Source organism: Sciurus carolinensis, chromosome 13 (assembly GCF_902686445.1).
Source record: "Sciurus carolinensis chromosome 13, mSciCar1.2, whole genome shotgun sequence".
Lineage (NCBI taxonomy): Eukaryota > Metazoa > Chordata > Mammalia > Rodentia > Sciuridae > Sciurus > Sciurus carolinensis.
Window position 1 is genome coordinate 24421344 of NC_062225.1, and position 23424 is coordinate 24444767.

The 23424-nt window shown below is 42.7% G+C and overlaps 1 protein-coding gene across 1 annotated transcript; it reads left to right on the forward strand.

Moving 5' to 3' along the window:
- The first annotated feature begins 15899 nt into the window (after nt 1-15899).
- On the forward strand, nt 15900-21361 carry LOC124963266 (sepiapterin reductase-like). Its single transcript, XM_047522889.1, has 3 exons — nt 15900-16259; nt 17271-17561; nt 20362-21361. Exons 1-3 carry the CDS (start codon nt 15938-15940, stop codon nt 20541-20543), a joined length of 795 nt encoding a protein of 264 aa, XP_047378845.1. The 5' UTR covers nt 15900-15937; the 3' UTR covers nt 20544-21361.
- Nucleotides 21362-23424: the final 2063 nt, after the last annotated feature.

The window sequence follows — 23424 nt, forward strand, 5'->3', positions numbered from 1 at the left end:
TCCTCTCCAGGCCTTTGTTACCGGACAGACGTAGCAGACATGAGCTTAATGACTTGTTTCCCAGTTTGGGGCACATGCATTTCTGGACCAGACTTCAAGGTCACTTTCATCTTGCCAGCCACCCTGTGCCCCTCCTGAGCAAGGAGGAACCTTTACATATTCTTCTGAGCAGCTCTGGGGTCTGAGGAAACCTGAGGCTGTCCCAACTCTTGGACTGTCTTAATCCTTTGCCAGGCTCCTGGGGAGCTGGCTTCTGCAAGGCTTACTGCCTCCCTGTTCTCCTTGGAAAATATCCACTTTGGGTCTCAAAGTCCCTAATTGGATGGTTTTTCTACCCTTCAGGGTCATTTCAACCCCTGGAGAAGAGATGGGTGGATAGCACTGCAACGCTTCCCAGAGCCGAGCAGCATCCGATTCTTAGCCTGAGGCTCCTGCGTCGGAATCCACCCGGCTCTAGAATGCGCTTTGGCGCCATCTGGTGGTAGTTGGATGGCCCAGGGGTAAACCCTGTTTGAGATGCTGATGGTGCTGTTGGGAGGAGCCTCTGCCTGGCTGGAACTCTCGAGAGAGCTACAGGAGCTGTCCGTGCCTGCTTCGTTGAGGGATCTGGGGAGAACCGGCGGGGACATACCGGGGACATGGGTCTATTGTCCACTTCCAGGTGTCCGGAGGTAAAGTGGCCTGTGTTTTCACCCCCTGGCCTTCCCACATACCTACCACACCGACAAAAGGTACTCAGTTTGTGCCAGGGCGGTGGCGCATGCCTAGAATCCCAGCAAGTCGGGAGGCTGAAGCAGGAGGATCACAAGTTCCCGGCCAGGCTGGGAAACCTGGCAAAAGGGCTGGGGAAGTAGCTCAGTGGTAAAGCGCCCCTGGGTTCAATTCCTAGTACGGGGCGCGAGGGATAATCACTTTGTGCTAGTCAGTTTTTCCATAGCTGTGACAAAATATCTAACATAAACAACTTAAGAGGAGGAAATGTTTATTTTGTGTTCACATTTCAGAGGTTTCAGTCTATGATCATTTGACTGCATTCTTGGGTCAGTGGTGAGGCTAAACATCATGGCTGAGTAAATGGTGGGGCATAGCTGTTCACCTCACGGCAGGCAGGAAGCAGGGAGAGGAAGGGGCCATGGGCCCAATATCCCCTTCAAGGGCACACCCCAGGGACCCAAGATCCGTGCATCAGGCCCCACCTCCTAAAGGTTCCACCACCTCCCAATAGTGCCAAAAGCGAGTGACCAAGTGCTTAGTAAGGCATATGGGCTTTGGGGAACATTTATGGTAGAGTGAAACAGACATTATTACCTCATGTACATGCATGACCGCATGACCCATGTGATCCTACAGTAGGTAGGAAAATATCAGAAAAATGAGAGATTACACTGTATGTATGATCTATCAAAATGTATAAATGCGTCTACTGTCATGTACAACTAATCAGAACAAATGAAATTAAAAAAAAAAAAAAAAGATCGAAACACAACACACTTCAATCCCCAGCCCTCGGAAATAAGAAGACAATCACGACCCTGTGCTATAGTGAAATCACAGGTGTGCAGGTGTGTCCCCATCAGTTCTTACTCATTATCCTTTTTAGATTGTGCTGTGGGAAAATGAGCGCCCCTTTCCACACGAGCTGGAATCTGAGACGTGGAGAGCTGGAGTCAGGCAGGGCTGCAACCAAAGCAGCAGGAGACACGAGCCAACTGAATCCCCAGCGGGATCACCCACCAACCAAGACACGGAGCGAAGCCAGGAGGGGCAGGAGTGAGAGAAGACTCCAGCAAGAGCCCAGTCAGCAGAAGACACAGCTGTTCCCATGTGGTTGCCTTTCTCTTGGGGAATTGTCCATGACAAGACGGGCCCTTTGCTATTTTAAAAAATACTTTTGTAGTTGTTGATGAACTTTTATTTAATTTATTTATATGTAGTGCTAAGAAACGAACCCAGTGCCTCACACATGATAGGCAAGCGCTCCACCACTGAACCACAATCCCAGCCCGGGCCCTTTGAATTTTTTGTCCTAATTTTATTTTGTTCAGACATTACATTAGCTAACCTTATCTATATGCCATTTAAAAATGATATATTTTTATTGTGAAAAAATGTGGAAAGTCTGTGAAAATATCTATTGTATAACTGATGTACATCAATCACTATTTGTGTGTGGGTATTATTATATGTGATATAGTACATATGATATATAATCTATCATCTGTATCATTTATAATACATTATTATATACTATTATATATGTAATATAGTATATATGATATTTAATCTAGAAATTAATGTTCACAGCATCTTAATTATATATAATATATAATATAATATGTAATACAGTAATATACAGTAATATAGTATACATATAATATAGAAATACATTATATTATATATCACATACTATATTACATATATAAAATAGTATATATTATATGTAGTAATATGCGATATAATAATATAGTAATATATATTACACATAATATATCATGTGTACTATAGTACATATATAATAGTAATAGTAGGGGCTGGGGAGATAGCTCAGTCAGTAGAGTGCTTGCCTTATAAGCACAAGGCCCTAGGTTCAATCCCCAGCACCCAAAAAAAAAAAAAGTAATAGTATATGATTATATATAATATAGTAATAGTATAGTAATACATATAATATAGTAATACATGTATCATTATATGTATCATATATGTATCATATATGTATGTATCATATGTGTATCATATATGTATCATATATACTCTATTATATGATATATGTATCATATATACTCTATTATATTGCACATACAATGGTAATAGTATATAATATAAATAATATATAATATAGTAATAGTATGGTGATATATTACACAGTAACAGTATATAATATATAATATACCATATATACTACACTACATATATAATAATATATACCTCACACAAATAATACCTTATATATAATATATGATATATAACATATGATAACATACAATATTATATATAGAGGGAGTAAAATAGAAAGAGAAGGGGGAGAGGGGATGAGCTACTATTCTACTCACACTTTACTGTATTTGTTTCAAGTGTTGGTTATACATAGAAATAAAACTTTTAAACTAATCTTAATTCATAGACTATAAAGATTTTATTCTATATTTCCATAAGATTTTCCACCTTTAAATATTAATTTAAAACATGAGTCTAATGGCTACATCATAGACCATCTTAAATGTGCCATATTTTGTCTAACCATTCAATCAATATCGATCATTCATAACTTTTTGGAACTATATATAAATGATATACTGAACATCCTACAAAAATCTAGCTTCTAAAATACCACTTGCTGTTTTTGTACCCCACATCAACTGCCCCTTCTGATAATACTATCCCAATTTTCTTAGGGAACTAACATTTCCCTGTTGGATAATGTTTGGAGAGACCACCAATTAAGATGCACTGAACATTAATTTCTAGATTTAAAAAAAAAAAAAAGTGAAATCTGACCTAGGCTAATTGGATGCTCTCTCCATGGCAACTGAATTTTAAGCAAACTGATAAGACAGGAAACAGCTGTAGCTCACTCATCTGGTAGCAGATGAAACCCGCAGCTAATTCACTGCCTTCCGTTACCTGGTTCCCCAGAGACACCCTGGCTCCTGCCCTTTGGGGGCTTAATTTTTCAGCTTTCTCTTTCAGTTCTGTGAGCTGAACAAAAAATTCATTTTATCTGTTTTGTTTTTCCTGAGTTAATTTCTGCTTTTGCCAACATAGAATCAGAATTTCTACAAGGTGAATACTTGATTCATTTGTGCTTTTTAAATCTTTCTTGTTTTCTAATAAAAAGCATTTCATAATATTAATTTTCCTCTGAGGACAGTTTTGTTGGTATATAAAGTAGTGTTCTCACTGTCATTATTTCTGAACAGGTTTTGATTTCTTTGACTTCAGTTATTTGGTAAGGTGGTTTTAGGATTCCAAGTGATATTTTTGACAATCATTTTATTGACGTTTTTTTCCCATTTTGTAACATTGTGTTAGGAGAATTTAGGACATTTGTAGAGATCTATCTGCAGATGATGAATTTTTGTAAATGATCTTTGGATAACTGAAAAAACAGGATGCACACCCACACATACAATTTGTGGATACAAAATGTTCATGCACACATATGAAATGTACATACAAAATGTACATATGCATAATAACACATACAAGACATATGTGTTTTACATTAAACTTGCAACTGTGTTTTTCGTATCCCCTTTACCATAACCCTGATACCAAAGCTAACCAAAGACACTACAAGAAAACCACAGACAAGCATCACTTATGTATTGATCTTCAACAAGTCTGGCAATTGTTTTCAATTTTATCTTTTGTTTCTTTAAACATGTTATTTATATTCAGAGAATCTTGACTAAAGACTACTTTTTTCCAGGGACAATGTCCATTTGTGAGTAACCAGAGACACTAACGACCTGATAACACTTTAATTTACTTAGGTTAGGGAGTTTCCCAACAATGTGGAAATGAAATTTTCAATTCTGGATCCATGTGAAAATTTACCTGAGATTTTTAGCACTAGAAACTGTTTTTAGTAATATATTTTATAGAAGGATCTTTGTATCTTCATCAAATGATAGGAATCCTGCATCCCCTAATCACTAAAAATAGTTGATAGTTTATGCAGTCCTTTTGCCAAACTTTCTGTGTAAATTTTTGCAGAGACTCAAAAGGAAGAGGAACTCTTACTGAAATACATTTTTAAAATCTGTTGGTTTGAAATGTGATTAGTAAGAATAGAATTGATTTGGGACACCTAATTTTTCTATGAAACTAATTTATATCCATTCACCCCATCCCCTCAGACCCCCCACCCCATCCTGGACTTGAACTCACATGTGCTAAGCACATGCTCTGCATGGACACTGCCCCAGCCCCACGTTCCTTGTTACAGTTGGGTCAACGGGTGTTCCAGCAAAGGTGAGGTTCGACATGATCTTAGTTTCCCTTCTCATAAACTTCAGGAGCAGCAAAGTTGACGTTCTCCTTTAAAGCCATTGTTTTAGTCAGCTTTTTTGCCACTGTAATGGAAAGACCTGACCAGTTGTTCTGGAAGAGGAAAGGTTTATTTGGGGGCTCACTGTATAAAAGGTATAAAAGGTCTTAGTCCATAGAAGGCCAACTCCATTCCTCGGAGCTCAAGGTGAGGCAGAACATGGTGGAAGAGGGTGGCAGAGGGAACCAGACCACATGATGATCAGGGGGGAGGGGGAGGGGGAGGGAGAGGGGGAGGCTGAGGCTGGCTTTGAACTTGTGAGTCTCCTGCCTCAGCCTTCCCAGGCATTGGGATTACAGGTATACTCCACCATGCCCGGTCTTCTCATACGGTCTTGTTCATAAGGGAGCACAACAGAAAGACACATTTATAAAGTAAAGTTCTCAATATTATACAACTCATTTTTTTTCTCTGAACACCAAAAAACCCCAAAGAAGTCCTCCGGTTGCCCAAAAAAGGAATCAAAATAAAGAACCTGAGTACATATTTTGTTGTTGTTGTTACTGTTGTTTTTAGTACTGGGGATTGAACCCAGGGGTGATGTACCACAGAGCTACATCCCTAGCCCTTTTTATTTTTATTATATATATATATATTTTTTTTTCTAGTTGTTGATGGACCTTGATTTATTTACTTATATGCAGTGCTGAGAATTGAACCCAGCGCCTCACACGTGCTAGGCAAGTGCTCTACCACTGAGCCACAACCCTAGCCCCCTTTTTATTTTTTATATTGAGACAGGGTCTTGCTAAGTTGTCAAGTCTTGCCTTGAACTTGTGATCCTCCTGCCTCAGTCTCTTGAGTCACTGGGATTTCAGGTGTGCACCACCACACCTGGTTAGAAATTGAATACATGGAAGATGTGGTGTAATAAAAATGTGAATAACCAGTGAGAACAGAAAAGAAGAGTGTTTAAATGTTTTTTGTTTCCATGCTGTTGAAACAGTGAAGATATTAAAAATAATTCATGAGGGAGAAGATATAATGTATAAAACAAAATACTAATAAGCTGAATCAGAAAACAGTTCTGTCGTTTGGATATGAAGTATTCTCCAGAGGCTCATATGATATATAGGCTTGGTCACCAGAGTGTGGTGCTGTTGGGAGATGGTTAGAAACTGATGGGCAGAGCTTAATGAAAGGAATTTAGGTTATGGGGGACAATGCCCTTGAATGGGAGTATCAGGACCCAAGCCCCTTTCTCTCTGTTTGCTTTCCATCCACCATGAGGTGCATGGGTTTCTTCCACTAGAAGAATATTCTAGAATATTCCTGCCAGGATATTCTGCCTCATCAAAGGCCCAGAGGCAACAGGGCCAAGAAACCATGAGCCAAATAAATATTTTCTCCTTTGAAGTGCATTTTCTCAGTTATTTTGTTACAGTAATAGAAAACTGACTAACACGGGGCTACATGATTTTTTTTTCCGAGGGAGGAGGAGAAATTTGTTTGGGAGTGCACAGTTTTAGAGATCTCAATCCATAAACAGCCAGCTCCATTTCTTGGGGATTTAAGTGAGGTGAACTTCATGACAGAAGAGTGTTGTGAAGGGAAGCAGTTCACATGATCAAGAAGCACAGAGAGAAACTCCACTAGCCAGACACAAAACATATACCCCAGAGCCCTGCCCCCAATGACCCCCCTTCTCCAGGCACAACCTATCTGCTTCCAGTTAGCACTCAGTTAATCCCGGTGAGGGGATTAATTTACTGATTGGATGAAGACCCTCATAACCCAATGATTTCTCCTCTAAACTTTCTTGCATTAACTCAACCATGAGCTTTTGTGGGACATCTCACATCCAAACCATAACATTCCATCACTTGTCCCCAAAAGCTCATGAACATCTCAGAATGTAAAATATATTTTGTCCATTTCCAAGAATCTCCAGAGTCTCAACAGTTCCAAGATTGCTCAAAATTTCAAATCCAAAGTCTCCTCTAAGACTCAGAGCAAATGTGCTTTGTGAGTTCCTGTAAAAATCAAAAGCTATTTACAAGTTTCCAATATATAAAGGTACCGAGTAAACATTTCCACTCACAAAAATAGAAAGAAGGGATGGAACCAAAGCAAGACTGAAATCCACCTGGGAAAACAAGTCCTGTAGCTCCACCTGGCCTCTGGGGTGCACGGCATGGTGATGTTCCGTCCAAAGGGATGTGTAGCTCCTCCCTGCAGCCTTGTTGTGTGCAGCACAAGTGGCCTTTCTGTTGGCTTGTCTCATCTTGATTCCTGCAACCTTCGTTGGTGGATGTTCCATGGTACGGGCATTTCTTAATCTTGGGGGTCTCCACAGCACCTTTGGCTTCCTCCCCACATCTCCATGCATCTCCCCCTCAGTGGTTGCCCACAGGGACTCCAATCCTGCAGCACTTTGCCTGGCCTCCCAGGCTTTCTTTTGAAATCTTGGTGGAAGCTGCAATGACCCTCTAACTCCAGCATCCAGCATTCCTGCAGAACCAGCACCATGTGGTTGACACCAAGGTCTGCTGCCATCTCACTCAGTAGCCAAAACTCCAGGGACCCTGCCTGCAGCAGCCTCTGAGTATCTGCGTGGTTGAGCATGTTGGGAAAAAAAAAGAAAAAAAAAAAAAAAAAAAAAAAAAACCTTCCTAGGCTCCCGTGCGCAAGAAGGGTGCCCCACTGGTCTCTTCTCAAGAGAATTTTTACTTTTATTTCCTTGAATCTGAGATGGGTGTGGTCTTGCCAGCTACTGAGATGCCCTCAAGATATCTTTCTTATTATCTCTGGGCAAAATTTTTAGCATTTCTCTAGTGACCTAAGTCTTTAAAAACTACAACTTTCTTAGCCCCAGTTTTACTCTCATCCTTCAAGTCCAAGTTTTTCAGATCTTTCTGCTCAGCTTTCTGCTCTTGATTATCATAATAAAATTGGTTAAATACCACCAGCAATATTCATGCCACTGCCTGAATGCTGCGCTGTCTAGAAATTTCTTCCATCAGAAACAAGAAGTCCATTGCTTTTTTTTTTTTAATTGTATACAAATGGGATACATATTGTTTCTCTATTTGTACATGGAGTCAAGGCATACCATTTGTGTAATCATAAATTTACATAGGGTAATGTTGTTTGATTCATTCTGTTATTTTTTTTCTACCCCCCACCCCTCCCACCCCTCTTTTCCCTCTATACAGTCCTTCCTTCCTCCATTCTTACCCCAACCTTAACCCCAACCCTAAACCTAACCCTAACCCTAACACTAACTCCTCCCTCCCCCCATTATATGTCATCATCCGCTTATCAGCGAGATCATTCGTCCTTTAGTTTTTTGAGATTGGCTTATCTCACTTAGCATGATCCATTGCTTTTAAAATCAGTTTCACAGAAAGTTTCAGGACACAGGCAAAATGCAGAGCACTTCTCAGCCAGCACATAACACAAATGGCCTCTAGTCCAAATTCCAATAGTGTCCACCTTTTCCTCTAAACCCTCTTGAGCCCTGTCTTTACTGTCCATGGTCCTATCGGAGTTCTAGTTTTCTGAGTTCCCGCCAGAACTGGCCATTAAGCTCCACTTACAACAATCTAAAGCATTTCCAGTTTGCACTGCTAAACATCTCAAAATTTCTCCAACCAATTACAAAATGCTCCAAAAATTTATGAACCACATGGTCAGGTTAGTCACAGGTTAGTCACATGGTCAGGTTAGTTACCACTGCTGGTAACAATTTCTGTTTTAGTCGGTTTTGTCACCACTGTGACTAGAAGACCTGACCAGCACAATTGTAGAGCAGGGAAAGTCTGTTTGGGGGCTCATGGTTTCAGAGGTCTCAGTCCATAGACAGCAGGCTCTATTCCTAGGGGCTTGAAGTGAGGCTGAATATCATGGGGGAAGAGTGGTTTCATGATTTTTTTTTCAATACTGGGCACTCTACCACTGAGCTATATCACCCCCCTTTTTAATTTTCATTTTGAGACAGAGTCTCACCAAAATGCCCACACCAACCTCAGATTTGTAATCCTTCTAAGCCTCTGAGTTGCTGGAATTTCAGGTGTGTGCCACAGTGCCCGGCACATACATAAATTTAAAAAACAAAACAAACAAAAGCTGGTACCTGAGAAGGTATGGAGGAAAGGATAAAATGTGCTGGATCTCTCATAATATGGAGGGACATTAATAGCAATAATAATCTCTACTATTTGTTGAATCATGAAAATGTATTAAGTGCTTTATATCTACTGACTTTGTTCCACCCTGAGCACGATGGCACACACCTGTATTCCTAGTGGCTCAGGTGGCTGGTGCAAGAGGATTGCAAGTTCAAAACCAGCCTCAGCAACAAAGCAAGAACCAAAGCAACTTAGCATGACCCTGCCTCAAAATAAAAAATTTAACAAAGGGCTGGAAATGTAGCTCAGTGGTTAAGTTCCTCTGGGTTCAATCTCTTGTGTGTGTGTGTGTGTGTGTGTGTGTGTGTGTGTGTATAATTCATATATATGAATTATTTGAATTGCTCACCATTATTACTCGTTTATGCAGAGCACTTCTCAGCCAGCACATAACACAATGGCCTCTAAATATATTTGTGCATGCTTAATTAAAATTTTTAATTAACAAGTTTTGAAGACATTATATGACCTGACCAAGACTGCACAAATATAACAAGGCCTCCAAAGTGCAAAGTCATATTGTTTTCCTCAACACATAATTTTTTTTAACTTCAAGTCAGTTTTATAATTGATACTTCTTTTTTTTTTTTACATTTTTTATTTGTTCTTTTTAGTTATGCATGATAGAATGCATTTGGACATATCACACACACATGGAATCTAATTTCTCATTTTTGTGGTTGTACATGATATGGAATTACACTACATGTGTATTCATATATGAACATAGGAAAGTTATGTCCGATTCATTGTCTTTCCATTCCCATCCCCCCTCCCTTCCGCCCATTCTCCCTGTCCAATCCAGTAAACATCTACTCCCTCCACCCTGCCTATTGTGTCAGCATTACATATCAGAGAGAACATTTGCCCTTTGATTTTGGGGGATTGGCTTATTTCACTTATTTCAGCATTATGGGTTCCACTTCCACACATTTACCAGCAAATGCCATAATTTCTTTCTCCTTTATGGCTGAGTAATATTCCATTGTATATATGTACCATACATAATGTTTTGATAATTTTGGTGTGTGCATGGTTCTAGGAACTAGCTTGCAGCCTCACACATGCTAGGCAAGTCTGATACCACTAAGCCAAGTCCCCAGCCCAATGTTTTCAATGTTTTAATGTTGATGTTGACAGAAAAACACAAGTGCAGGCATTTATAATTTTATTTCAAAAGCAACTGTCAGTATACTTAAAGGAGGACTGCAACTTCCAAGTCAATAAGAGAGAAAGTAAGTATAGCAAAAGAAACTTGAGTCAAGAAAAAATCAATAAAAAGAAGCCTCAAAGAAGCATAGAAATGGGAAACATAATAGACAAATGGGCAAAGAGCATGAAGAGTTGACAGGCTAAGAAAGAAAAATGCACAACCTGGGGCTGAGGTATAGCCTGAGGTAGAGCATTTGCTGCACGCCTGAGGCCCTGAATCCCATTCCCAGCACCGCGACTAAAGTACAACCTTCCTAAAATCCAAAGAACCAAAAGAAGGCTGGGTGTGTAGCTCAGGGAAGAATGTCTGCCTAGCATGTGTAAGACCCCACGTTCAATGTGTGCACCACAAAAAAAAAAGAAATTAATGTGATGAAATTATTATCTTGGTTGGAGTATAAACTTGTTTTAACCTTTTAAAATTTCATTTTGACACTGTCTATTAAAATGGAGAATATTCCATCCTTTTATTAGTTCAAATTTTATTAGTTACAAATTATCTTCTTTTATAAAAATTGTTCAAACATTTGGGGCTCATGTATCTTTATAATCAGACTGGCAATGGGACTGTTACAATTTGAATGTGAGGTGTCCCCCAAAAGCTCACGTGTGAGACAATGCAGGGAGGTTCAGAGGGGAAATGATTGGGTTGTAAGAGTCTCAACTCAATCAGTGGATTAATCCCTGATGGGTGTGGCTGGAAGATGTGGGAATTGGGGCGTGGCTATCAGGTATATATTTTGCATCTTGAGAGTGGAGTCTCTCTTCTCTGCTTCCTGATCACCTTGATGTGAGCTGCTTCCCTCTGTCACCCCTCCTGCCATGATGTTCAGCCTCACATTGGGCCCCAAGGAATGGAGCCAGGCTTCTATGAACTAAGACTTCTGAAACCGACAGCCCTCAAATAAACTTTTTCTCTATAGTTGTGCTGGTTGGGTCATTTAGTCACAGCACCAAAAAGCTGACTAAAACAGGACTGTTCCCATTTCTGTATCAAACGTAACAAAAGAGAGACAATTATAAATGGGTCTCATCATCCCCATAAGCCAAATTTGATACTAAAATAGATATCAAGGTTTTGTCTCCCCTTGCTTTATCTATCTTTTTCTTCTCTGTGTGTGTGTTACTGAAATATTGTAAAGCAAATCCAAGATTTTGTGTCACTATATGTCTAAAAACTTTCATCATTTCCCTACATAATCATATGCCAATGTTAAGCCTCAAAAGATTAAAATTAATCATTGACATCAGTTAATACCCAGTTCATATTGAAATTTACCCAACTATATAAAAATGTGTTTTTACATTGATTTGGTTGAATCAGGATCCATAATATATATGGAAGTATTCTTTTGGTTCGAGAGATTGGACCCAGGTCCCTTCACCACTGAGCCATATCCCCAATCCCTTTGCATGTTTTGAGACAGGGATTCACTAAGTGGCTGAGGTTGGTCTCAAAATTGCAATCCTCCTTCCTCAGCCTACTTAGTCACTGGGATTACAGGCATGGGCCACCTCATCAGGCATAAAATCTGTGTTTTGAATTTAGCAGTCCCTCCCTTCTTTTTTTTTTTGCCATTAACTCAAAGAAAGTCATTGTAAGGTCTATGGAAAGTCTCATGTTCTGCATTTTTTCTGTTTTCATAATTTATTTTTCAGTTCCCAACTCCTGAACTCTAAAGGGTTCTGTGGACATTACATTTAATCGCATCAAAAGGCACCTAATACAGAACCTGAACTTTAGATAAGAGTGACATTTCAGTTCTTGGAGATATCCAAATTACCCAATGAGTTTAGATAGGGACATTCCAGTCCCTCTCTTATACTTTTCCCCGTAAACTTTTCATTTAATTGCTTTACTCATTGACAATCTTTGCTTGAATCAATTATTTCATTAGCCGTTACAAAATAGTAATACTTTCCTTTCTGTAATTTCCTCTACATTTATTAGCTGAAAATTTTCTATGAATTATTCCTCATCAACTAAGGCCAATATATTGTTGCATGACAGTTCCAATTTCTCACTGCCTTATCAAAACTTACTACTGTCTTTTTTTCAAATATACAAATTATTCATTTATCGAATATTTATTACATCTACATAGTATTATATTCTTTTGAAAAAGCACTTATTATTCATCCCCAGTCCTTCTTTTAATTTTATTTTGAGACAGGGTCTCACTAAGTTGCGAGGCTGGCATGGAATTTGCAATCCACCTGCCTCAGCCTCCTGAAGAGCTGGGGTTACAAGTGTGAGCCACTGTTCCTAGCTTCTAGTAATCATTGTATCTACAGTCCAGAGCATAGTAGAATACACACAATAAGTAATGAACATTTATTCATCAACACTGAAACTCACAGGTTTTCAGGTACCTAACCGTTTACAAAGCACATTTATATATTTTTCTTCACGTCATTCACATCATTCTGTTCACATCATTTCTGGATGTGAACGTGAATACTGCACATTTAGTAGCACACTATAGTTTTTTAAAAATTTATACCCATCCTAATGGGTGTGTATTGGCATTATATTTTGGTTTCAATTTGTGTTTCCCTGATGGCTAATTGATGGGAAATATATTTTCATATGCTTACTGATAATTTGTATGTTTTCTTTGGGAAAATGTTTGTTCTGATCCTTTGCCCACTTTTTAAAAAAATATTTTCACTTGTAGATGGACATAATACCTTTATTTATTTGTTTTTATGTGATGCTGAGGATTGAACCTAGTGCATCACACATGCTAGGCAAGTGCTCTACCACTGAGCCACAACTCCAGCCCCCCCTTTTCCCACTTTTTAATTGGGTTATTCATCTTTTTTATCATAAAGTTTATGGTTCAGAAAAAAATGAGTGAGTAACTTTCTCTGAAAAAATATGATGACTCTGTAGACAGCAGTTTATTGGGGGGCCCATTGTTTTTTTGTGTGTGTATGCGTGTCTGTGTGTGTGTGTTTCTTTTGGTACCAGGGATTAAACCCAGTAGTGCTTAACCACTGAGCAACCTCCCCAGCTCTTTTTACTTTTTTTTATTTTGAGACAGAATCTCACTAAATTGCTAAAGAGGCCGACATTGAACTTATGATCCTCCTGCCTCAGCCTCCCAAGTAACTGGGATTTCAGGCATGAAATCCCCCTTTTTGTCAATAGGGGCTTCTCAGTGCAGTTCATCCCCTTCCTCATCTGTAAAGCCACTGCCCACTGTTGTCAACAGCTCTCCCAGGTAATCCTCCTGAATGGTGCCAGTAGCTCCTTAATCAAAGAAAGCAAAAGTACTTCCAATGACATCTTCAGCATCTGTGCCATTTAACTTCTTACCAAACATGGTGAAGTTGTTGGGTCCGGAGCCTCATTCATCATGACATCCAGACATTCATCAGTTGGATTTTTTTCTAGTGAAGCAAGGACATCATGCAAATCTCCCTTGTTGATGAAACCATCTCTGTTCTGGTCAATCATGTTGAAGGCCTCTTGGAACTCCTGAATCTGTGACTAGTCAAAAACGCCAAGTACATTGGATGGTGCCAGCTGAAGGTGGTCCTGGTCTTTGATGTTTTGTTCCCAACGTGATGGTGATTAAATCCTTACACAGCTGCCAGATTCTGAACACCTCAGTGAATCTCCTTGGGTTAGTTGTCATTTTCATTAATGAACTGTAAGTATGGTTGACTTTTAAAATTTATTTAGAAATAATTTCAACTTTTTGAAAATTATTTTCAAAAGAAAATAATCTTTTCTTTTTCAGTACTTAGGATTGAACCCAAGGCCTCACACAGGTTAATCAAGCGCTCTACCCCTGAGATACATTCATAGCCCTAATTTCAGGCTTTAAAAAGTTGAAAAGTAGAATAAAGAACTCCTGAATGCAGGTGGTGCATGACTGTAATTCCAACAACTCAGGAGGCTGAAGCTAGAGGATCACAAGTTTGAAGGCAACCCAGGCAATTTAGTGAGGCCCTGTCTCAAAATTAAAAAAAAAAAAAATTAAAAGGACTGGGGATGTGGCTTAGTGGCAGAGTTTCACTGGGTTCAATCCCCAGTATGCTGGGGGCAGGGGAAACAAAAAAGTCTCCTCAATAGCTTTAATCCAGATTTTCTAAATATTTACATTTGACTGCACTTGCTTTATGCATTCTATTTTTTTCGGAGGCATTTGATAGTGTGTTGAAGATATGATACCCCTTTATGTCTAAGTACCTTACTATATTTCCAAAAACATAACAGTTCACTAGTCAAAAGCAGGGAAAGATACAATGCTAGTAATTAACCCTACATTTCATTAGCAAATTCCACCAATTTCTCTACTAATGACCTTTATCAGGTTTAGACTTTTAACACTATTTTTATATATTTCTCACCTTTTGGGCATAGTATCCTTTGAAACATACTACTGCTGGACTGGTCATGTATGCTTGTAACCTCAGTGACTTTGAAGGCTGAGGTAGACACATCACAAATTCCAGGCCAGGCTCAGCAAATAGTGAGATCCTGTCTCAAAATGAAAAAAAAAAAAAAAAAAAAATACAAAGGACTGGGGATGTAGCTCGGTGATGAAGTGCCCTGGGTTCAACCCCTAGTACCAAAAAACAAAACAAAATAACAAAAGAGAAAAAAATCAGATAAGACTGGGGATATAACTCTGTTGATAGAGTGCTCACCTAGCATGTACAAGGCCCTGGGTTCAATCCTTAGATACACACACACACACACACATACAAAACCTAAACAAAATAATGCAAGAAAAAAAAAAAAAAAAACCCACTTTACCATCAATTGCTACTGCAGTGGTTCCCAGACTTGTACATGAGAATCCTCTGGAGATCTTATTAAAATTCCTCAGTGACTCCAATGTGCAGGTAGATTTAGGAAATTTTGTACCATTTTCAAAGGAATTCTATGGGCTGTGTTGCCCGTGAGACTTTGTGAGACTGGCAGTGTGGGGACATGGTGGGGTAGCGGGAGGCTATAAGCATCTTCCTAGGAAGGGAAGAACTTTTGAGGCTCCGCAAGACTAAGCAAACCACTGCCCTTGGGGGCTTTTCCCAAATGGCTGCCATAGAAGCACCTGTTTCCAAAGAGTGGATTTCTGACTTTCAGTCATCTCTTCTTTGCTCCCTCCTTTTCTTCAAAGGTTGGCACAGAGAAGGAGTTCACAACTGTCCAAAGAATTCAAGGATGAGATTGCTTTCACAGACCTGTTTTCTATTGCCTGAAGAGCAGGGAGGAACCATTAAAATTCTTTGGTGACAAAACCACAGTGACACACAGTGAGCACCAGGAGCGCTGGGGACCCGGCCAACAGCTTGGGACCAGCTCCCAGCCCTTCCTGGTTGGTTACCTAATCGCTCAGGCTCCTGTCAAACCTGCACTCCCATTTCTCCACTTGCGACAACAGGGATCCAGGGAATCAGTTCCAGCACTGGGAACCTGAAAACTCAGGTTTCGTCTCCGCCCTGCTCCGCGGCTCCTCCCACTGTCTCCGCCCCTTCCAAGGCCTTAAGGGTCTGGGATCCAGCTCCAGCCAGCGGAGATCGCAGCATGGAAGGTGGGAGCCACAAGGAAGGCGGCTTCGGCCGCACACTGTGCGTGCTCACAGGGGCTTCCCGTGGCTTCGGCCGCGCGCTGGCCACACTCCTGGCCCGGCTGCTGTCACCCGGCTCGGTGTTGCTCCCAACCGCCCGCAACCAGGAGGCGCTCAGGCAGCTGGAGGCAGAGCTGGCGGCGGAGCATCCTGGCCTGCGCGTGGTGCCGGTGCCCGCCGACCTGGGCTCGGACGCCGGCTTGCAGCAGCTGCTCGGAGCTCTGCGCGACCTCCCCAGACCCGAAGGGCTTCAGCGCCTGCTGCTTATAAACAATGCGGGTGAGACGGGGCGGTGGCTTCTCCATTTAAGCGGTCCCTCCGCACCCCGCTGGGGACAATAAGGGCGATTCCTAGGTGGGCAGACTAGTAGGCCGAGAGTCGAGAGTACGGGTAGTTCAGCTGTTGCCTGAAAGTTCAGTCCTTGTTCCGGATGCCAGTCCAATAAGGAGGACAAGGTTTTGAGAAGAGGAGAAAGGTTTATTGCTTTGACAGCAAAGGAGAAACACAGGGGACTCCTGTCCCAAAGCTTTCTGTCCATCAGCAGGAACTGGGGACTTCTTTTTTTTTTTTTTTTTCCGTTTGTTTGTTTTTTGGCTTTTGGTTCCCCCCCCCCCCCCGCCTTGAGATTTGAGAGGAGTAGAGAGATAGGAAGAGAGAGAAAAAAAAATGAGTTGCTGTGGCAGAGCAGCAAGGGCTATATTCAAATCATAAAGTGGATCGCACTTACATAACCTCCGAGGCACACAGAGGCCTAATGTACAGGAGGAAGGCCAAGTGTCCTCAAATCTGGCGGCCCTCATCCTGACACGCTTTGCCCAATCAAGTTTTCTTAAGTGTCTCTAGAACTTTTCAGAACTCCTTGCGCAGCGCCCTCTAGCGATGGACTGAGTCAAAGCATGGAGTCCTCAAATTGCCTTGCTTCTCCAAACTCCCCCTAGAGCTTGCCCCAGAGGCCCTGACTACCCAATGCCAGAGCAAGGCCAGTGCATTGTCGGTGGACAGCCTGGGTGGGGGGCTTCTCCCCACTAGTTAGTCTTTCTGCAGAGCTGGAGAAGCAGGAAACGCCTTGAGAAGTGCTAGGGAGATAGGTCCTCTAAGTCTGGATGAGAAGGGTGTCTCTGGAGGAAGTGGGGGAGGCTGGTAAGAGGAACAGACCCTTTATTTCTTTTGCTTCCCACACCCCCAGGTGCTGGGGATTGAACCCAGGGCCTCTCCCGTGCTAAGCAAGTGCTCTACCACAGGGCTACATCCCCCGTGCTACACTGACTTATTTCTATCTCTGGTTTTCAGCCACCCTTGGGGATATTTCCAAAGTCTTTCAGACCTTCAGTGACCCAGCAGAAGCAAACAGCTACTGGGCTATGAACTTGACTTCCACACTCTGCCTGACTTCCAGTCTCCTGAAGGCCTTTCCAGAACGTCCTGGCTTGAGCAGGACTGTGGTTAACATCTCATCCTTCTGTGCCCTGAAGCCCTACAAGGGCTGGGCATTGTACTGTGCAGGGAAGGCTGCTCGAGACATGATGTTCCAGGTCCTGGCTGCAGAGGAACCTAGTGTGAGGGTGCTGAGCTATGACCCAGGTAGGTGGAAGGTACTGCCATCACTGTTCCCAGAACTGGTAGTTCCTCACTGTGGACTGGACAAAGGGCCTATCTCCTTTCTCCATGAGAAAGGACCCACAGAGTATGTTGTACCTGACTCCTGACCCTCACCCCTCAGGTGAAACGTGGATTCCAAGGAAGTAGAGCTAGCAGGAGCAGGGGATGCAGAGAGAGTAGGGAGTTGCTGGGACTACAGGTGGGACAGGGAAGCCTGAGTTATTAGATGAAGTTTGGGAGAACAGTGGGGATTGAATTCTGGGCCCCAAGCTTCCCTCTTCATGTGAAATGGGAAAGATGCTACCTGTCTCCCAGGGAGCTAAAGGAGGTAGTGCCTGTGGAAATGACCCTCAGCAGTGAAGTACTGTCTAATTGCTACAACTTCTACTTGTTCCATGGGACTTGTCACACTGTGTTACCTCCCTAGGTGTACCTGATGGGAACCCCTGTTCATCTGTGTGCCCAGCAGCTAGCTAGCAAAGCTAGTCTGGGGTGGGTCTGCAGGGCATGTTAACTGAGTGACATGCAGACAGATGTTGTTGAGTGGTGAGAGTCTAGGCCGAACTGGGCCAGAACCCTGGGGATGGGGGATGCTGGGATGATTAAGATGGTTCCCTGTGCTCATGGAAGTTGAAAGGTATGGGGTCTTGAGACACCTGGTCTGGTGTCTGCCCTCTCCACCCAGATACCACAGTGCCAGGGCCTTTATTCTAGACTTGCAGTTCCTGGAGTTAGAAGGTGTGACAGAGCTGTGGTCTAATGTCTGAGCAGCTTAGGTAGAGATGCAGGTTTGTGTCCTGGGGACAGAGATATAGAGTAGGCTCCACAAAGCCCGAATGTGACAAGACCAGGATTCTACCCTGCTTCCAATGTGTCATCAGCACCGTGTCTACTTCTCCTGTTCTCCATGCTCCACCCCACAGACCCACGCAGGGATTCTGGAGCCAACATCCCAGCTCATCACCTGCAGCTCAGCCTAGATCTCACTCAGACCACATGACCAAATGTCACTTATAGCTAGGAGCTGAGATGGCAGATGGCCACATGGCTAGGTTCAATGTCAGGAGTCTGGGCATTGTGAGAGAGCTGAGACTTGTAGGAGCTCCCCAGGGCCTAAACAAAGGCAGAGACAAGTCTGAGTGTCATTTCACTCTCTGGAAGGATGTTCTAATAGGCGTTCAAATATAGAGTGGGCTGTTTGGAAAGGTAGAGTGTCCCTTGTCATCAGGATACACCCATGATTGGAAGGTGTTTGAAAATCAGGAAGGTGATGCTCTTTCCAGGTCTGAGATTCTGTGAATTTCTGTCCCCCAGGATCATTAACTCCAAATTCTGTTGTGATTCCTCTGTGGAGAATAGAACGTGCACACGAGAGTTCATGAAGGGGAAGGCTTCCTTTTGGATGGGGAGACCAGGAATGGCTTTACTGGAGGTAGCTGGACTCAGTGTTGTCCCATGGTGCTGTGTGGATGTTTGCAGGTTAGACATGTCCCAGCAGTGCAGGTAAAGGAGAGAAAGTGTGTGAGGCAGTGACAGGCTTTGCAGTTTGGCTGGAAGCTGGGTGTTCACAGAGGGGAGGGGTTAAGGGACCTTGAGATCTTGGCTTTTGGGAAACTGATTCAACCTTATTGGGAAACTGCCTCAACCTTTGTGGCTGTTAATTCAGAACACCAGCGAGGGGTGATGAAGAACACAGAGGGGAAAAAGAGGTCAGGTGCGTTATTATATCTTGAAGGAAATGTAATGACCCATACCTAGCCCGGCACATTTATTAAATAGGTTGTAACATCAAAAAGGGTAAATTTTTTTTTTTTTTTTTTTGTGGTGTTGGGAATTGAACCCAGGGCCTTGTGCTCACAAGGCAAGCACGCTACCAACTGAGCTATATAAACCAGCCCTCAGAAGGTAAATTTGTGGGAAGGTTTCTTAAAGCATGTAGGATGAAGGACAAAGTTCTGGGCCATCCAGTATACTCATCAGCTTGTGCTCATGATTCTTTACTTCCAGCAGCTGGTGTCTGAACTCAGGGTCAGAACCGATAATGCCATGGCAAGCACAGACCCTCCTTTGAACAGGGTTCACCATAGCGACTGGGCACTCTCAACTGGTGCCTTTGGACAGGACTTCCCAGCACAGGGGCGAGGACCATCAGAGAGGGTGACTCAAATCACCACTGCTGCCAGGAAGCCCCTGAGGGGTTTTCAGCAGAGGAATGGTGTGATATTTTGGGAAAATGAGTTTAGCCAAGGGGTGGGTTGAAGCAGGGAGAGAGAACCAGGGCTTTGTGAGCAGGAAGGGCCTGGTTGTCAGGGTATGTAGGTGCAGAAGTGTCCTGCCTGGTGCCTGCTTGGCTGTAGCAGAGGACGAGGTGGGGAGAGGGCACAGGGCTTTCAAATACTTCATTGGTAGAAGTAGGAAAGTCAAGAGAAGGTGCTATGGGCCTGGAGTTGGTGAGTACGTGCTTCGCATGTGTAAGGCCCTGAGCTTGGTCCCAGCTCCACATTGAAAACTAATGAAAGAGAGAGAGAGAGACATAGAGAAGGTCCTGCTTCATGAGGGGTGATGGTCACAGGGTGGTGTGTTGGTGGGGATCTTGTTTTGTGTGGACTTTGGAATTTGAGTGCAACTCAGCAGTGACACAGTGGGGTCTTTGGCCACTCTGACCACGCATTTCAGCCAAGATGAACTCTTGCCTCTGGCCGGACATGACTCAGCTCCTTCTCCAAGTACATAGCACTGACCCATGACCTTCTGTCCCTGACATCTCATTTTGATTCTCCAGGTGCCTTGGACACAGACATGCAGCAGTTGGCTCGGGAGACCACAGTGGATCTAGACTTACGAAAAAGGCTACAGGATTTGAAGACAAATGGGGAGCTGGTGGATTGCAGGATATCAGCCCAGAAGCTGCTGGACTTGCTGCAAACAGACGCGTTTGAGTCAGGAGCCCATGTGGACTTCTAGTAAATAGCTTGTGTCCTTGTCTTCTTGGGCCTTTTAGCCTCTACTTTTGTGCACACCCCAGGAGCCCTGTCACTGCCCACACCCTTTCACACAGGCCCTGACAACCTGCCTAAAGCAGACAACCACTCATGCCTACTGCCCTGCCCTCAAAGGCAGCCCGTGGGAGTGGCTGGTGTCACCAGTTGTCAGGATCTGTGTCATGCAGCCTGGATGATAAGGAGCTTGGAGGGAGGTCATGGGTGTTGTAGTTCTCCAGCCCCAGGAATAGAATTTTAGGATGGGAAGAGCAGGAAAAACAGCTGAAACACTGAAGAGACAAGTTTGGGGTCTCGCCCTCAGCTGGTCCATGGGAAAGGAGGGAGTGATCTGCTGTGAAGAGGGAGGGCCCAGCAGATTCACAGGTGGCCTGCAGGGAAAGAGGACAGAGCAGGTTGCAGCCCACACAGACACCCCTTGCTCAGGGTGAGGGACCCTTGTGTTGAATTTCCTGTCCTCTCCTGATGCCTTCTTCCTTTAGAACCCACCTTCCCCCAAGGCCGGGAGTTCATGTAGGAGAAGAAGCAGACACACAGAAAAGGTGGCCCAGTCTTCATGACTGCCTGCTTCCCTCTCCTAGAGGCTCCTAGTGTGATTACAGGTGTGCTGCACCGTGCCCAGTCTTCCTTAAGGGCTTGTTCAAATGGAGGACAACAGAAAGACACATTTATATATTGAATATCTCAATCATATACAATTCATTTTTCTCTCTGAACACAAAAACAAAAACCCCCAAAAGTACTTCAGTTGCCCAAGAAAGAAATCAAAATAAAGAACCTGAGTACCTATTTGTTGTTGTTACTGTTGTTTTTAGTAAAGGGGATTGAACCCAGGGATGTTGTACCACAGACCTACATCCCATGCCCTTTTTATTTTTCATGTTGAGACTGGGTCTTGCTAAGTTGTCAACCCTTCTTGCACTTGTGATCCTCCTGCCTCCACCTACTGAGTCACTGGGATTACAGATGTGCACCACCACACCTGGTTAGAACTTGAGTACATGGAAGATTCAGTGTAATAAAAATGTAGATAACCAGTGAGAACAGAAAAGAAGGGTGTTGAAATAATTTTTGTTTCCATGCTATTGAAAGAGTGAAGGTATCAAAAATAACTCATCAAGGAGAAGACGTAATGTATGCAACAGAATGCTGAATCAGAAGGCTGTGCTGTCCTTTGGATATGAAGTGTTCTCCAGAGGTTCATATGACAAATAGGCTTGGTCACCAGAGTGTGGTGGTTGGGAGATGGTTAGAAACTGATGGGTGGAGCCTAATGAAGGGAAGTTAGGTCATGGTGGAGTGTTGGGGGAGGGGCTTGGCCCTGAGTGGGGGTGATATGACCCATGCCCCTTCCTCTTTCTTTGTTGTCCATCCTCCATGAGGTGCATGGGTATCCTCCACCCGCCACTCCATCCACGATATTCTTCCTCCTCAAAGGTCCAGAGGCAACAGGGCCAAGAAACCAAGAGACATATCTTCCTCCTTTTAAGTGCATTTCTCACCTATTTTGTCATCTTGGTGGAACTGACTTAACACAGAATATGTGACATTTTTTTCCAGTACTGGGATTGAACCCAGGGGCACTGTACCACTGAGCTATATTTCCACATTTAAAATTTTTATTTTGAGTCTGTCTGACCAAGATGCCTAGACTGGCCTCAGGCTTGCAATCCTTCTGAGCTTCCCGAGTTGCTGGAATTTCAGGTGCGTGCCACTGTGCCCAGCACCTGCATATTTTAAAACAAAAACAAAAACTGTACCTGAGAGGGTATGGAGGACAGAAGTAAGTACGCTAGATCTCTCACAATATGGAGGGACATTAATAGCAATAATAATTTCTAGTGTGCGTTGAATCATGAAAAATGTATTAAGTGCTCTGTATCTAGTGGCTTTGCTCCACCCTGGCACGATGGCACACACCTGTATTCCCAGCGGCTCAGGAGGCTAAGGTAGGAGAATTGCAAGTTCAAAGGCATCCTCCCCAACTAAGCGAGGTTCTCACCACTGCCTCAAAATAAAAAATTGTAAAAAGGGCTGGAAATACGGCTCAGTAGTTAAGTGCCCCTTGGTTCAATCTCATGTGTGTGTGAATTGGTTAAATTCCTTACCACTTTAACTCCAGAGTTACCCATTTTCTGGTTCATGGTAGGCATTCAACAAGTATTTGTCAATGTTTAATTAAATGTTTAATCAAGTAAAGAGGGTTTGAAATTATATGACCTGGTGAAGACTGGACAAGTAAGGACAAGGATTATAACCAGGCCTCCAAAGTACAAGATCTTTTTGTTTTCCCAACACACAATGTTTTGATTATTTTGGTGTGTGCATGGTTTTAGAAACCTAACCTGCAGCCTCACACATGCTAGGCAAGTCTGATACCACTAAGCCAAGTCCCCAGCCCAATGTTTTCAATGTTTTGATTTTAATGTTGATGTTGACAGAAAAACACAAGTGCAGGCATTTATAATTTTATTTCAAAAGCAACTGTCAGTATACTTAAAGGAGGACTGCAACTTCCAAGTCAATAAGAGAGAAAGTAAGTATAGCAAAAGAAACTTGAGACAAGAAAAAATGAATAAAAAGAAACCTCAAAGAAGCCTAAGAATGGGAAACATAATAGACAAATGGGCAAAGAGCATGAAGAGCTGACAGGCTAAGAAAGAAAAATGCATAACCTGGGGCTGAGGTATAGCCTGTGGTAGAGCATTTGCTGCACGCCTGAGGCCCTGAATCCCATTCCCAGCACCGCGACTAAAGTACAACCTTCCTAAAATCCAAAGAACCAAAAGAAGGCTGGGTGTGTAGCTCAGGGAAGAATCGTGTGTAAGACCCCAGGTTCAACACCC